The following is a 17,303-nucleotide window of genomic DNA, read 5'->3' on the forward strand; positions in this document are numbered from 1 at the left end:
GCACATACACACACACACACGCGCACACACACACCCACAAGCGCGCGTGCCCACCCTCGGGCCCAGGGGCAACGGTGAGCGGCGTCGCTTGATCAATTAGCCTTTCACTTTGTAAGCCGATCAAGCGTAGAGGAGACAAGAGCTGGAGACACACACACACACGAGCCCACAGCTAGCCTGGAGACCCATGCAATTAAATAGCTGCCATCGATTCAACATAGCGATCAATGATCGATGCGGGAGTTATGGGACTTACATCGGAGGCCGTAGACTTACCCATGACCCTCTGGACTCGCATCACGTAGCAGCCAGGAGCCAGAGACTCACATATCGCCCAGAGACTCACATAGAACCCACGTACTAACACGTAACCCGTGAACTCACTTATAACTTACAGACACAGAAAGGACCCATAGACACAGAACCCATGAGCTTACGCAGATAGCCACCGAATAACAGAGGAGCCATAGACTTACACAGGACACGTAGGCTAAGAAAGGAATCCATCAACTTAAGTTTAGCCGACATTTTAAAACAACCCATAGACTCACATAGAGACCCATATACTCACATAGAGACCCATAGACTCACATAGAGACCCATAGACTCACATAGAGACCCATATACTCACATAGAGACCCATAGACTCACATGGAGACTCATAGGCTTATATACAGACCCATAGACTCACATAGAAAACATAGACTAACATAGAGGCCCATCGACTCACACAGAGACCCAAAGACTCACATAGAGACCCATAGACTTACACAGAGACCCAAAGACTCACATAGAGACCCATATACTTACACAGAGACCCAAAGACTCACATAGAGACCCATAGACTAACATAAAGACACAAAGACTCACAGAGACCGATATACTTATACAGGACCCATAGACGTAGCCAGAGACCCATGCACTAACACAGAGACCCATAGCCTTATATAGGACCCATACACTTAGACAGACACTCATAGACTCACGCAGAGATCCATAGACTTATAAAGGACCCATAGACTCACACAGAGACCCATATAATTATACAGGACCTATAGACATAGACAGAGACCCATGCACTAACACAGAAACCCATAGACTGCTATAGGACTCATAGACTTAGACACCCACATTCTAAAAATAAACTCAAGCAAGGCTGTGCACTCAATGGGGTACATTTAATACTTGTTAATGTCAACTTAGACCACAGGCTCTGGTGCAGTTGTACCGCCTGCACACTCCACCTCCACGTGGGGGCGGGGCATGCCTAACGCAGGTATGCCACTGCATGATCACAGATCACGGCTTTGGCAACTTGAGAATGCCCCTGCGGGGCTTGGAAAGGATGTGTGTGTGTGCAGTGTGTGTGTGGAGTGTGTGTGTGTATGCAATGTGTGTGTGTGCAGTGTGTGTGTGTGTCCAGTGTGTGTGTGTTTGCAGTATGTGTGTGTGTGCAGTGTGTGTGTGCGTGCAGTGTGTGTGTGCAATGTGTGTGTGTGTCTAGTATGTGTGTGTGTGTGCAGTGTGTGTGTGTGCAGTGTCTGTGTGCAATGTGTGTGTCTAGTATGTGTGTGTGTGTGCAGTGTGTGTGTGTGCAGTGTGTGTGTCCAGTGTGTGTGTGTTTGCAGTATGTGTGTGTGCAGTGTGTGTGTGTGCGTGCAGTGTATGTGTGCAATGTGTGTGTGTGTCTAGTATGTGTGTGTGTGTGCAGTGTGTGTGTGTGTGCGTGCAGTGTGTGTGTGCAATGTGTGTGTGTGTGTGCAGTGTGTGTGTGTGTGCAGTGTGTGTGTGTGCAGTGTGTGTGCAATGTGTGTGTGTGTCTAGTATGTGTGTGTGTGTGCAGTGTGTGCAGTGTGTGCGGGTCGGATCCCACAATCGACTGTTGTTTGCAAAGCTACCTGGCTCCGTGGTCCCTTCAAGCGAAGTGACAATACGCGTGGCACGTTCTGCCGTGCGGTTGTTAGCAAACTGCGCTGTGTGTAAGCCCGAGGCGCCTATGGAAATCTACAGGTCCTATGTTAGTCTTCGTCAGTCGTTCTTCCTCTTGACGTGGGGTGAACGTTGAACCCCCAGGGAGTGCGAGATGCCCCTACTGGGGGTGGTGAGGCGTGGGCAGATTTTTTTGAGAAGTTGAATAATCGAGAATACAAATTAAGCACGGGGCAGGGTGAGTTACAGCTTACTTTGTTACATCAAACCCTGTGTATCTTTACTCTTTGGTTCTTTCGGTAAAGTCACGTAGGTATAAAATAAAATCACGACGTTTCGATTGCAAAACCACAGCAATAATTCTTTTTTGCTGAAGTGGAATTTATTTTTTGGCTGTGGGTTTCCCACCTGATGATGATTATTGCTTGTGTTGCAGTCGAAACGTCGTGATTTAATTTATATTACACCCACGTCACTTTTCCGAAAGAACCAAAAAGTATGGATTCATGCAGTCACGAAAGCTTCAAAACCCTGTGTATCTCTTAACTTAGTACATTGATTTACGATTCAGAACCAAAGGGGTGCAAGGCTGCGGTGAAGGTTAAGAAACACCGGTTCTATGTTATAGAGAATATGGGCACTCTGTTATAGAGGATATGGGATCTATGTTAATCTATGGGCACTATGTTAGTCGATCGGCTCTATGTTAATTCTAGATTTAAAGTTTTCGTGACTGCAAGGGTCCATACTCTTTAGTTTTTTCGGTAAAGTCACGTGGGTGAAAAAAGGAAAATAAATTAAATCACGACGTTTCCCCCCTCCCCCCTCCGAAACGTTGTGATTTAATTTATTTTCATTTTTTTACCTACGTGACTTTACCGAAAAAACGAAAGAGTATGGCTCTATGTTAGTCTATAAACTCTATGTTAGTCTATGGGTCTATGATAGTCTATGGGGTCTATGTAAGTCTATTGGGTCTGTGTTAGTCTATGGGTCTATGATAGTCTATGGGGTCTATGATAGTCTATGGGGTCTATGATAGTCTATGGGATCTATGATAGTCTATGGATCTATGTTAGTCTATGGGGTCTATGATAGTCTATGGGGTCTATGATAGTCTATGGGGTCTATGATAGTCTATGGGGTCTATGATAGTCTATGGGATCTATGATAGTCTATGGATCTATGTTAGTCTATGGGGTCTATGATAGTCTATGGGGTCTATGATAGTCTATGGGGTCTATGATAGTCTATGGGGTCTATGATAGTCTATGGGATCTATGATAGTCTATGGATCTATGTTAGTCTATGGGGTCTATGTTAGTCTATGGGATCTATGATAGTCTATGGGATCTATGATAGTCTATGGGATCTATGATAGTCTATGGGGTCTATGATAGTCTATGGGGTCTATGATAGTCTATGGATCTATGATAGTCTATGGGATCTATGATTGTCTATGGGGTCTATGTTAGTCTATGGGTCAATGATAGTCTATGGGGTCTATGATAGTCTATGGGGTTTGTGATATTCTATGGGGTCTGTGATAGTCTATGGGATCTATGATAGTCTATGGGGTCTATGCTATTCTATGGGGTCTGTGATAGTTTATGGGGTCTATGATAGTCTATGGGGTCTATGATATTCTATGGGGTCTGTGATAGTCTATGGGGTCTGTGATATTCTATGGGGTCTGTGATAGTCTATGGGATCTATGATAGTCTATGGGGTCTGTGATATTCTATGGGGTCTGTGATAGTCTATGGGATCTATGATAGTCTATGGGGTCTGTGATATTCTATGGGGTCTGTGATAGTCTATGGGGTCTATGATAGTCTATGGGGTCTATGATATTCTATGGGGTCTGTGATAGTCTATGGGGTCTATGATAGTCTATGGGATCTATGATAGTCTATGGGTCTATGATAGTCTATGGGTCTATGATAGTCTATGGGTCTATGATAGTCTATGGGGTTCATGATAGTCTATGGGTCTATGTTAGTCTATGGGGTCTATGTTAGTCTATGGGTCTATGATAGTCTATGGGTCCTATGATAGTCTATGGGTCTATGATAGTCTATGGGGTCTATGATAGTCTATGGGTCTATGATAGTCTATGGGTCTATGATAGTCTATGGGGTCTATGATAGTCTATGGGGTCTATGATATTCTATGGGGTCTGTGATAGTCTATGGGGTCTGTGATATTCTATGGGGTCTGTGATAGTCTATGGGATCTATGATAGTCTATGGGGTCTGTGATATTCTATGGGGTCTGTGATAGTCTATGGGATCTATGATAGTCTATGGGGTCTGTGATATTCTATGGGGTCTGTGATAGTCTATGGGGTCTATGATAGTCTATGGGGTCTATGATATTCTATGGGGTCTGTGATAGTCTATGGGGTCTATGATAGTATATGGGATCTATGATAGTCTATGGGTCTATGATAGTCTATGGGTCTATGATAGTCTATGGGTCTATGATAGTCTATGGGTCTATGATAGTCTATGGGGTTTATGATAGTATATGCGTCTATGTTAGTCTACGGGGTCTATGTTAGTCTATGGGTCTATGGTAGTCTATGGGTCCTATGATAGTCTATGGGTCTATGATAGTCTATGGGGTCTATGATAGTCTATGGGTCTATGATAGTCTATGGGTCTATGATAGTCTATGGGGTCTATGATAGTCTATGGGGTCTATGATAGTCTATGGGTCTATGATAGTCTATGGGATCTATGATAGTCTATGGGTCTATGTTAGTCTATGGGGTCTATGTTAGTCTATGGGGTCTATGCTAGTCTATGGGATCTGTGTTAGTCTATGAGATCTACGATAGTCTATGGGGTCTATGATAGTCTATGGGGTCTATGATAGTCTATGGGGTCTATGATAGTCTATGGGGTCTATGTTAGTCTATGGGTCTATGATAGTCTATGGGGTCTATGATAGTCTATGGGGTCTATGATAGCCTATGGGGTCTATGTTAGTCTATGGGTCTATGATAGTCTATGGGGTCTATGATAGTCTATGGGGTCTATGATAGTCTATGGGGTCTATCATAGTCTATGGGGTCTATGTTAGTCTATGGGTCTATGATAGTCTATGGGGTCTATGATAGTCTATGGGGTCTATGATAGTCTATGGGTCTATGATAGTCTATGGGATCTATGATAGTCTATGGGGTCTATGATAGTCTATGGTGTCTATGTTAGTCTATGGGTCTATGATAGTCTATGGGGTCTATGATAGTCTATGGGTCTATGATAGTCTATGGGGTCTATGATAGTCTATGGGTCTATGTTAGTCTATGGGTCTATGTTAGTCTATGGGGTCTATGTTAGTCTATGGTATCTGTGTTAGTCTATGGGATCTATGATAGTCTATGGGGTCTATGATAGTCTATGGGGTCTATGATAGTCTATGGGGTCTATGATAGTCTATGGGGTCTATGTTAGTCTATGGGTCTATGATAGTCTATGGGGTCTATGATAGTCTATGGGGTCTATGATAGTATATGGGGTCTATGTTAGTCTATGGGTCTATGATAGTCTATGGGGTCTATGATAGTCTATGGATCTATGATAGTCTATGGGATCTATGATTGTCTATGGGGTCTATGTTAGTCTATGGGTCAATGATAGTCTATGGGGTCTATGATAGTCTATGGGGTCTATGTAAGTCTATTGGGTCTGTGTTAGTCTATGGGTCTATGATAGTCTATGGGGTCTATGATAGTCTATGGGGTCTATGATAGTCTATGGGATCTATGATAGTCTATGGATCTATGTTAGTCTATGGGGTCTATGATAGTCTATGGGGTCTATGATAGTCTATGGGGTCTATGATAGTCTATGGGGTCTATGATAGTCTATGGGATCTATGATAGTCTATGGATCTATGTTAGTCTATGGGGTCTATGATAGTCTATGGGGTCTATGATAGTCTATGGGGTCTATGATAGTCTATGGGGTCTATGATAGTCTATGGGATCTATGATAGTCTATGGATCTATGTTAGTCTATGGGGTCTATGTTAGTCTATGGGATCTATGATAGTCTATGGGATCTATGATAGTCTATGGGATCTATGATAGTCTATGGGGTCTATGATAGTCTATGGGGTCTATGATAGTCTATGGATCTATGATAGTCTATGGGATCTATGATTGTCTATGGGGTCTATGTTAGTCTATGGGTCAATGATAGTCTATGGGGTCTATGATAGTCTATGGGGTTTGTGATATTCTATGGGGTCTGTGATAGTCTATGGGATCTATGATAGTCTATGGGGTCTATGCTATTCTATGGGGTCTGTGATAGTTTATGGGGTCTATGATAGTCTATGGGGTCTATGATATTCTATGGGGTCTGTGATAGTCTATGGGGTCTGTGATATTCTATGGGGTCTGTGATAGTCTATGGGATCTATGATAGTCTATGGGGTCTGTGATATTCTATGGGGTCTGTGATAGTCTATGGGATCTATGATAGTCTATGGGGTCTGTGATATTCTATGGGGTCTGTGATAGTCTATGGGGTCTATGATAGTCTATGGGGTCTATGATATTCTATGGGGTCTGTGATAGTCTATGGGGTCTATGATAGTCTATGGGATCTATGATAGTCTATGGGTCTATGATAGTCTATGGGTCTATGATAGTCTATGGGTCTATGATAGTCTATGGGGTTCATGATAGTCTATGGGTCTATGTTAGTCTATGGGGTCTATGTTAGTCTATGGGTCTATGATAGTCTATGGGTCCTATGATAGTCTATGGGTCTATGATAGTCTATGGGGTCTATGATAGTCTATGGGTCTATGATAGTCTATGGGTCTATGATAGTCTATGGGGTCTATGATAGTCTATGGGGTCTATGATATTCTATGGGGTCTGTGATAGTCTATGGGGTCTGTGATATTCTATGGGGTCTGTGATAGTCTATGGGATCTATGATAGTCTATGGGGTCTGTGATATTCTATGGGGTCTGTGATAGTCTATGGGATCTATGATAGTCTATGGGGTCTGTGATATTCTATGGGGTCTGTGATAGTCTATGGGGTCTATGATAGTCTATGGGGTCTATGATATTCTATGGGGTCTGTGATAGTCTATGGGGTCTATGATAGTATATGGGATCTATGATAGTCTATGGGTCTATGATAGTCTATGGGTCTATGATAGTCTATGGGTCTATGATAGTCTATGGGTCTATGATAGTCTATGGGGTTTATGATAGTATATGCGTCTATGTTAGTCTATGGGGTCTATGTTAGTCTATGGGTCTATGGTAGTCTATGGGTCCTATGATAGTCTATGGGTCTATGATAGTCTATGGGGTCTATGATAGTCTATGGGTCTATGATAGTCTATGGGTCTATGATAGTCTATGGGGTCTATGATAGTCTATGGGGTCTATGATAGTCTATGGGTCTATGATAGTCTATGGGATCTATGATAGTCTATGGGTCTATGTTAGTCTATGGGGTCTATGTTAGTCTATGGGGTCTATGCTAGTCTATGGGATCTGTGTTAGTCTATGAGATCTACGATAGTCTATGGGGTCTATGATAGTCTATGGGGTCTATGATAGTCTATGGGGTCTATGATAGTCTATGGGGTCTATGTTAGTCTATGGGTCTATGATAGTCTATGGGGTCTATGATAGTCTATGGGGTCTATGATAGCCTATGGGGTCTATGTTAGTCTATGGGTCTATGATAGTCTATGGGGTCTATGATAGTCTATGGGGTCTATGATAGTCTATGGGGTCTATCATAGTCTATGGGGTCTATGTTAGTCTATGGGTCTATGATAGTCTATGGGGTCTATGATAGTCTATGGGGTCTATGATAGTCTATGGGTCTATGATAGTCTATGGGATCTATGATAGTCTATGGGGTCTATGATAGTCTATGGTGTCTATGTTAGTCTATGGGTCTATGATAGTCTATGGGGTCTATGATAGTCTATGGGTCTATGATAGTCTATGGGGTCTATGATAGTCTATGGGTCTATGTTAGTCTATGGGTCTATGTTAGTCTATGGGGTCTATGTTAGTCTATGGTATCTGTGTTAGTCTATGGGATCTATGATAGTCTATGGGGTCTATGATAGTCTATGGGGTCTATGATAGTCTATGGGGTCTATGATAGTCTATGGGGTCTATGTTAGTCTATGGGTCTATGATAGTCTATGGGGTCTATGATAGTCTATGGGGTCTATGATAGTCTATGGGGTCTATGTTAGTCTATGGGTCTATGATAGTCTATGGGGTCTATGATAGTCTATGGGGTCTATGATAGTCTATGGGGTCTATGATAGTCTATGGGTCTATGATAGTCTATGGGATCTATGATAGTCTATGGGGTCTATGATAGTCTATGGGGTCTATGTTAGTCTATGGGTCTATGATAGTCTATGGGGTCTATGATAGTCTATGGGGTCTATGATAGTCTATGGGGTCTATGTTAGTCTATGGGGTCTATGTTAGTCTATGGGGTCTCTAATAGTCTATGGGATCTATGATAGTCTATGGGGTCTATGATAGTCTATGGGTCTATGATAGTCTATGGGTCGATGATAGTCTATGGGTCTATGATAGTCTATGGGGTCTATGATAGTCTATGGGATCTATGATAGTCTATGAGGTCTATGATAGTCTATGGGGTCTGTGTTAGTCTATGGGTGGTGCGTTGTGGTAATGGGGGATGGGGGGGGTGGTGTGGGGGTTGCAACTTTGTCTTAAATTTTCTCCCCCCCCCCTCTCCCCGCCAAAAGGTTGCTCAGAAACTACAACAGCCTCACGGACGCCAACCTGGGCGGCTACTTCAGCGGGGACCGAGTTCGACGGCACCTCCGCTGCATGGGGCTGGTGAGTCCATGACGACCGCCATGTGGTTCGGCCGACCGCCATTGACTTGGCCAACCGTCACGTGGTTCGGTAGACCACCACGTGACTTGGCCAACCGTCACGTGGTTTGGCCGACCGCCACGTGATTCGTTCCACCGTCACGTGGCAGGTAGCAGTCGATCGAGTCGACGACTCGCCCACCAGCCCATGTTGGGTGGCATGCCCTGTGGAGCGTGGGGCTAGCGGTGAGTTCACGACTCTCCATCGCCCCCTGGCGGTCGCTGGTGGAGTAGTCGTGGAGTCAACATTAGGGGGGACCAAATCTTCCAGGGGGTCTGGGGGTCACCCCCCCGCCCCCCCAGAAAAAAATATCTAAATTTGAAAACTAATTTCCTGGCTAAAATTTAAAAAAAATTCACTAACACTTAAGATTCATTGTATATAATGGCAGAGATTAGGGATTAATAAAGTACAACCATAACCACACTCATATAAGCAGAAATCTATATTATAGCAATATATCGGGGGGGACATTTTGAGCATAATTGGATATTGGGGGGAATGTGGCCCCCCCAATATATATTATATTATTATAATTATGGCCTTGCTGCAAAGGTCCAAAAAGTGTTGCGGCCTGCACGAATCGGCAAGGCGGTGGAACTAGAGCAGAGCCAGAGCCCCCTTAGACTCCACGTTAACACAGCCCCAGTCACTACCCCATCCATAACATAACCCCATTCACTACCCCTGTCCGTAACACTACCCCAATCACTACCCTTGTCCCTAACACTACCCCAATCACTATTTCTATCTATAACACTACCCCAATAACTACCCCTGTCCCTAACACTACCCCAAACACTACCCTTGTCGCTAACACTACCCCTATCCATAACACTACTTCAATCACCACCCCAATCACTTCCCCTGTTCCCAGTCACTACCCCTGTTCCTAAGATTAGCCCAATCACTAACCCTGTCCATAGCACTACCCCAATCACTACCCCTGTCCCTAACACTACTCCAATCACTATCCCGATCCATAACACTACCCCAATCACTATCCCTATCCATAAAACTACCCCAATCACTAGCTCTATCCCTAACACTACCTCAGTCACTATCCCTATCCATAAGACTGCCCCAATCACTAATCCTGCCTCTAACACTCCCCAATCACTACCCCATCCATAACATAACCCCAATCACTACCCTTGTCCCTAACACTACCCCAATTACTAGCCCTATCCAGAACACTACCCCAATCAATACCCCTGCCTCTAACACTACCCCTAACCCAAAGACTACTATCGGCTATCCATACCCCTACCGTGTGGGTGTAGATCACTATCACTACACCTAACACTTCCTCTACTTCTAACACTACGCCTACCCCTAACACTCCTACGGCTGCCCCCTACCCCTGCCGTGTGTCTGTAGATCACTACCCTTAACACTACCCCTAACACTACCCCTACCCTAACATTACCCTACCCCTAACATTTCCCCTAACACTACCCCACACGTAACATTACCCCTAACACTACCCCTACCCCTAACACTTCCTCTACCCCCAACACTATCCCTACCCCTAACACTACCCTAACACTACCCCTACCCTTAACACTCGCACGGCTGCCCCCTACCCCTGCCGCGTGTCTGTAGATCACTACCCCTAACACTACCCCTACCCCCAACACTACTCCAACACTACCCCTACCGCTAACACTACCCCTACCCCTAACACTCCTACAGCTGTCCCCTACCCCTGTCGCGTGTCTGTAGATCACTACCTCTAACACTACCACTACCCTAACACTACCCCTACCGCTAACACGACCCCTACCGCTAACACTCCCACGGCTGCCACCTACCCCTGCCGCGTGTCTGTAGATCACTACCCCTACCACTACCCCTACCACTACCCTAACACTACCCCTACCCTTAACACTCCCACGGCTGCCCCCTACCCCGTGCCGCGTGTCTGTAGATCACGCGCGACGGGCGCCTCGTGTCGGAGAAGGAGCACCGGCAGCGCCTGTGTCGTCACGAGCAGCGCGACTGCGTCCACACGCTCCTCGCCCACACCGTGCTCAGCAAGGCCCTGGACGTCGAGGTGACGCGGGTTCGACTCCGAGCCCCAGAGGGGTGCCACGTGGTGGTTTTGGGGGTTCCTTGCCCAATGGGGGGGAGGGGCCGTGGCGAGCGCGCCGAGGTGAAAAGCGGTGACTCTGGCTCAGCAGGGGCGGCGATGATGATGACGACGATGACGACGATGAGAATGATACGCAACGTTGGGCGAACGTCGAGCGAATACGCGGACGCGCTGTCTTCTTGTTTACGTCATTAGTTCGTCAGCTCAAGCGGGCTCGGTGCGGGTTGAGTGTTCTGAGTATGTTTGATGTGTTACACTGATGATGATGGTGGTGATAATGGTGGTGGTTCCGTTTGGCCGGTTGCCTGGCTACTTTACACATGGACTCACATGTAGAGCCATAAGACTTGCCTAGCGACCCATAGGCTCACACAGACTGGAAGGTATGATGAAACAGGATTTCTCAAGTACACGATAGCAATTTGATGGTCTCTGCCTGCTCACCGGCCTACAGCCATGCACAGAGTTTGCGTTAATTTCATGTGATGATCTCGCGCATTTAGCCAGCGACCCGACTATGCTACAATGGAGATCCGTGGTGACGTCACCAATAACAGTGCCGGCGGAAATTTGAACCGGTCCCGGGAGTTTGAAGCGGTCCCGGGCCCTCCCCGTTAGGATCATCCTGGTGCAGTGTGTCATAAACATCAGTGCTGAGGAGACAAAGGCGGCCGGGCGTAGTCCTGGCTACCCCACCCACACGTCTGCCATAGTGCTGGGCCTTCAATAGGTGCTGTGCTGCTCGCTATTAACATCACTTGCCCCAAGCAGTCTGTTGAAAGCTAACCGAGGCCGGGTCTCTTTGTCTTTGTCCGTGTGTCCGAGCAGCGACTCCGGCAGGTGGAGATCGTGCGGAAGCTGCAGGAAATCAGCTGCCGGGAGAGGGTGCTTCGTGTGCGGGTCTGGTCTCCTCCTCCACCCACCTCCTCCACCCTCCACCATCCACGTCCACCTTAACCCTCCGCCATCCACCTTGACTCACCACCTCCACCCTCCTCCATCCACGTCTAAGCTTCCTTCCTCCGCACTCTAGCTCCACCTTAACCCTCCATCACCCTCCACCATTCACCTCCACCTTAACCCTCCACCATCCCCCTTGACCCACCACCTCCACCACACTCCATCCACCTTAACCCTCCATCATCCACCTTGACCCACCACCTCCACCATCCACCTTAACTCACCACCTCTACTTTAACCCTCCACCACCCTCCATCCAACTTAACCCTCCACCACTATCCACTTCTACCTCGACCCTCCACCATCCACCTTGACCCTCCACCAACCTCTATCCACCTCGACCCGCCACCATCCACTGGGTGCATCTGCGCGATGACGCCATCACCCCCCCCTCCCCCCGGCCCCCACCTCTCAACCCCGGCCATGTATCCTATGCAAATGCACGGGCGGTGCTTGATTATTAAAATAATACATGTTAACACCCGGCCTAGGGTGGGGCATTAATGAGTCTGCCAGTCGCGGGTGATGATGGCCGCTTTGGGGAATTCCAATAGAGAATGGAAGCAGGGTAACGATAGTGGCTAGCGAGTCATTTCGCTCGGTACATTTCAGATTTTTGGGAAAGAAAAAAATCATACGTGTTCCTCTCGTCGTCATTGTCGTCATCATCGTCGTCCTCGTCATCATCATCGTTGTCGTTGTCATCATCGTCGTCATCATCATACATCGTCACAATCATAATTGTCATCCTCGCCACGATCGTCATCGTCGTCATCATCATCATCATCGTCATAATTGTCGTCATGATTGTCATCATCATCATCATCATTGTCATCATCATCGTTGTCGTTGTCGTCGGTGGCAGGCGGAGCACGCGGTGCGAGGCGTCGAAGGCATCGTCCACATCGCGGTGCCCCCCCAGCGAGCAACGGCGCGTCTCGGCAGGGGCGGCCTGCGCCACCACCACCGGGCAACCCTCTCCGACGGCGCAGCAGAGCGCAGTCGCTCCGCCTCTCCCTCTCCACCGCCGGTAGCGCTCCCGTCGCCACGGCGTTCCCCCTTCCCAGTGTGTCCTGATTTGGGCAGAAACCACGCGGATTCGCCCACCTCCCCCCCCCAGTATACACGGGCCTGGAAAAATTCACGTGATTTTACCATTAATTCTGCCGCAGATCCACTGTGGCCTGCGTCACGGCCAACGCGCTCTGCATGGGGTGCGGAGCCCGCGTGCGGCTGCGTACACTTCTCGAATTAAGGGCGCATGCACCCGGCCGTTTGATGCGGCTTCGTCAATCGAGGGCACGGCACGTTTGTTGAATGCGTTGGCAAAGTGAAATGTTGTCGAAGGGATGGATGGGCGAAGGGTCGAGGTTCATGGTTGAAATCGAGCGAGCAGGCCCTGGTTATCACTGCGTGTGCGTGTGAGTGTGTATTGTGGGGAGCAGCGGCTATGAACCCAGCAAACCAAGTTCGATTTCCGCACACGGTCAACACCAGCGACGATTATCTGAGCCGGTCCTGGGCCTCCCCTAGGTCGATTCAGCCGCAAATGAGGACCTGGTGTGGTGTGTAAACGTCGTCACCAGGGAGACGAAAGCAGTCGGGCGTGGTGCTGCCCACCCACCCCTTTGTGTGCTGTTACGGCCTTCATAGGTGCTCGCTAACAGCACTTGCCCCAACATTCTGTTCAGGTTAGATGGGGGATCTTTGCCTAATGGTAGTATTAGTACTGCTACCACTCGCCATTCGCTTCACTCGCAGCGGAAGGGCAAAAGATCCCTCGAATTGGTTCCCAAAAATTTAAAATATTGACCACCGTACAGCGTCATTCGTCACCATCTACTGGCAGCAGACTGAAGTCCCAGGGTCACTCTTTGCAAACGACATTCTATCCTGGCCTCTTGAGTTACTAACAAAAATAAGCATGCCACTTGAACTCACTCACTCACCTGCTCGCTAACTCACCCACACATTCACAGACTCACCAACTCACCAAATCATTCGCTCAACCACTCACCCACTCACTGACTGGTTACACAAACACACTCGAGACTCCTCAGGCAGCTGGCAAACCCCCATCGCAAATTCTTCTCTGCCCTAGGACAACATGCGGCAGCGCCCGCGTGCGGCCCGCTTCCCAAGGAGGAGCTTGATGTCACGGCCCCTCTCAGCCCCAGAGCCAGACCCGAGCCTGAGGCCTGGGCAGGGGTACAGGCCCTCGACCACAAAGCAAGGCCCGGTGATGTCTGACAGCAGCGATGGAAGTAGGCATCAGAAGGTAAAAGGGGGCTTCGGAATCATCATCATCAGCCATGGTCCTGTTCTGATATTGCAACATTTAACTTGGATCCATCTCCTCCCATCCTTGGCTGCCTCTACGTAATTTTTCTTGATCCTCGGCCACCGTCCATTCTGGCCATGACGCATCCTTTGCCCAAACCACACTCACTTTTCTTAACAGTTTGGATGATGTCATTAACCTGTGTATGTGTTGTCTAATCGACATGTTACACTAACAAATTATATTTTTCTTGCGGGGTGTCTTTATTTCGTTGGTGGGGGGAAATGCAGCACGCGTGGGCCCCCCAAGGCCCCGTCGCCCGCGTGCACCCCCGCAACATCTCTCCCTACAAACTACCGCTGCTGCCCACGCCACAGGGCAGCCGAGCGGGCAGCGCTGGTACGGCCCAGCCTCCGTCGCCGCCTCCTGCGCGGGCACGAGGGGCCCGATCGGCCGGGCCAACAAGGCGCGCCCGCCATTTTGGTGGTGGCAGATGTGGCCATTTTGTTTGTGGCGGCGGCCATGATGGTGTCGATGGCAGCGACCATTTTGTTGGTGGTGGAGGTGGCCATATTGGTGGTGGAGGTGGCCATGTCGGTGGTGGAGGTGGCCATGTTGGTGTTGCTGGTGACGGCGGCCATGTTGGTGGTGCTGGTGGAGGTGGCCATGTTGGTGGCGGAGGTGAAGGTTCGTTGCGCAGGCGGGGTCGGAGGTTGATGAGATCCACGACGGCGCCCAACCGAGCCAACTGGTCACCTGGCAATCAGGTACAGAAAATTACGCACGGTTATTTTGTGTGGAATTCATTTGTTAATTAGTGCTTAATTTACACGTTTTTGTGCAATTGTAGAGGTTTTGTTTGGAATTTAATAGCACGATTGGCTCCTTCTAAATCGCGGCTTCCAACTATTCCAGTCCCATCCTCATGTCGTGAAGCTTTCGTAGAAAATCTGTATTTTCCCTTTACTTTAAAATTACCTGGCCTTGTCCTCAACTACAATGCAGGCAAAGGGCGGAGCTGCCTGAGTAGTGGGCGAAGCAACTCAAGTAGTAGGTGGGGCTACCTGAGTAGTGGGGAAGGACTATTTGATGAGTGGGCGGGGGTACCTAAGGAGTGGGCGGGGCTACCTGGGTCGTGGGCGGGGCTAACCGAGTAGTGGGTGGGGCTACCCAAGGAGTGGGCGGGGTTACCTGGGTCGTGGGCGGGGCTACCTGCGTCGTGGGCGGGGCTTACTGAGTAGTGGGCGGGGCCACCTGAGTAGTGGGGAGGGGCTAGCTGAGTAGTGGGCGGGGCTAACTGAGTAGTGGGCGGGGCTAACTGAGTAGTGGGCGGGGCTACCTGAGTAGTGGGGAGGGGCTGGCTAACGGACGGAGGGGCTGCTGGCTCACCACCGCGTGTCCTGGTCAAGCCTCCTAGAAATGTTGTGACCTTCTCGTGAAGCCGACGAAAAACAACGTGACCTGCCATCGCCATCACGAAGGTATCATCGCTGATCGCCATCAACCGTCATCGCCTCCCGCACACACCCTCAGGGGGACGCTTGCACCGGTGCGTCTCCGTGCCCCCGGCCGCCCCCCGGGAGACCGTGGGGGACCCGCAGCAGCCCCCCGGCTCGCGTCGGCGGCGCCGTGGTGGGGGTGCGCTACCTGGGGGGCTCGTGCTACGCGGAGCGCGACGGGAGCGAGGTCCGCATCTTCCAGCAGCACTGCGGCGGGGAGAACCTCTGCGTCTACGACGGGACGCTGCGCCCCGGCGGTGAGACGCCGCGTCACAGAAACACACCATGGTCTTGGGCCGTACGTAGCCGACCGTACTAATCGGTGGTGCGGGGGAAGGACAACAAACTCCACAAGACCACGGGGAGAACTTGCAAAGAACAAAAATATATAGCAGGCAGTATCCGGGTCGGAGTCGAACCCCTAACCTCCTGTATACCAGGCGAGGTAGTTAACATCTCGTCACAGTGACCATGATGAGAGAGAGACGCAAACTCCAAATATACAGCAGGCATCGTCAGGGTCGGGATCGAACCCACGACCTCCTGCATACAAGTCGAGGTAGTTAACGTCTGGCCTCCGTGACACCGTCAATGTTGTGGACATGACCCCCCCCGCCACCCCGTCTTCCCCCCCCAACCCCCTTACCCTCCACCCCTCCACCACCCCCTTCCCCCCCCCCCCCGGCCCCGCTGCGTCTCGCAGACGAGTTCGAGTTCGAGTCACGCCGCCACGCGGGCTTCCCGTTCAGCCTCACCGTGTTTGTGGGCGGCGTGCCCCACGCCCGCGTCAGCGCCTGCTGCGAGCACCGCCACCGCCGCGGCGCCCGCCTCGGAGCCGGCGCCCTCTTCACCTTCACCGGCGCGCGCGGAGGAGCACCGTGCTACCGGTGAGTGGCGGGATGTTGACTCCCTCGCCTGGTATACAGGAGGTCGTGTGCTCGATCTCGACGTTCTCGAAGCCTTGCTGTGTATTTTGAGTTTGCGTCTTTCTCTCTCTCTCATCATCATCATAATCACAGTGGTGAGATGTTGACTCCCTCGCCTGGTATACAGGAGGTCGTGTGCTAGATCTCGGCGTTCTCGAAGCCTTGCTGTGTGTTTTGAGTTTGCGTCTTTCTCTCTCTCTCATCATCATCATAATCACAGTGGCACTATGTTGACTCCCTCACCTGGTATACAGGAGGTCGTGTGCTCGATCTCGACGTTCTCGAAGCCTTGCTGTGTATTTTGAGTTTGCGTCTTTCTCTCTCTCTCATCATCATCATAATCACAGTGGTGAGATGTTGACTCCCTCGCCTGGTATACAGGAGGTCGTGTGCTAGATCTCGGCGTTCTCGAAGCCTTGCTGTGTGTTTTGAGTTTGCGTCTTTCTCTCTCTCTCATCATCATCATAATCACAGTGGCACTATGTTGACTCCCTCACCTGGTATACAGGAGGTCGTGTGCTCGATCTCGACGTTCTCGAAGCCTTGCTGTGTATTTTGAGTTTGCGTCTCTCTCTCTCATCATTATCATCGCACTGGTGAGATGTTGACTCCCTCGCCTGGTATACAGGAGGTCGTGTGCTCGATCTCGACGTTCTCGAAGCCTTGCTGTGTATTTTGAGTTTGCGTCTCTCTCT

At 49.2% G+C, this 17,303-nt stretch overlaps 1 protein-coding gene across 1 annotated transcript in view; it reads left to right on the forward strand.

The window, feature by feature from the left end:
- Positions 1 to 17,303, forward strand: part of LOC144951245 (uncharacterized) — a 45,035-nt gene that overhangs the window by 12,362 nt on the left and 15,370 nt on the right. Inside the window, exons 2-9 of the mRNA XM_078881395.1 lie at positions 8,715 to 8,808; positions 10,778 to 10,903; positions 11,771 to 11,842; positions 12,768 to 12,932; positions 14,004 to 14,180; positions 14,474 to 14,950; positions 15,717 to 15,939; positions 16,386 to 16,569. Coding sequence (XP_078737521.1) covers positions 8,715 to 8,808; positions 10,778 to 10,903; positions 11,771 to 11,842; positions 12,768 to 12,932; positions 14,004 to 14,180; positions 14,474 to 14,950; positions 15,717 to 15,939; positions 16,386 to 16,569 — 1,518 coding nt within the window. The remainder of the gene's footprint in view (positions 1 to 8,714; positions 8,809 to 10,777; positions 10,904 to 11,770; positions 11,843 to 12,767; positions 12,933 to 14,003; positions 14,181 to 14,473; positions 14,951 to 15,716; positions 15,940 to 16,385; positions 16,570 to 17,303) is intronic.

Source organism: Lampetra fluviatilis, chromosome 61, assembly GCF_964198595.1.
Source record: "Lampetra fluviatilis chromosome 61, kcLamFluv1.1, whole genome shotgun sequence".
In the NCBI taxonomy this organism is placed as follows: domain Eukaryota; kingdom Metazoa; phylum Chordata; class Hyperoartia; order Petromyzontiformes; family Petromyzontidae; genus Lampetra; species Lampetra fluviatilis.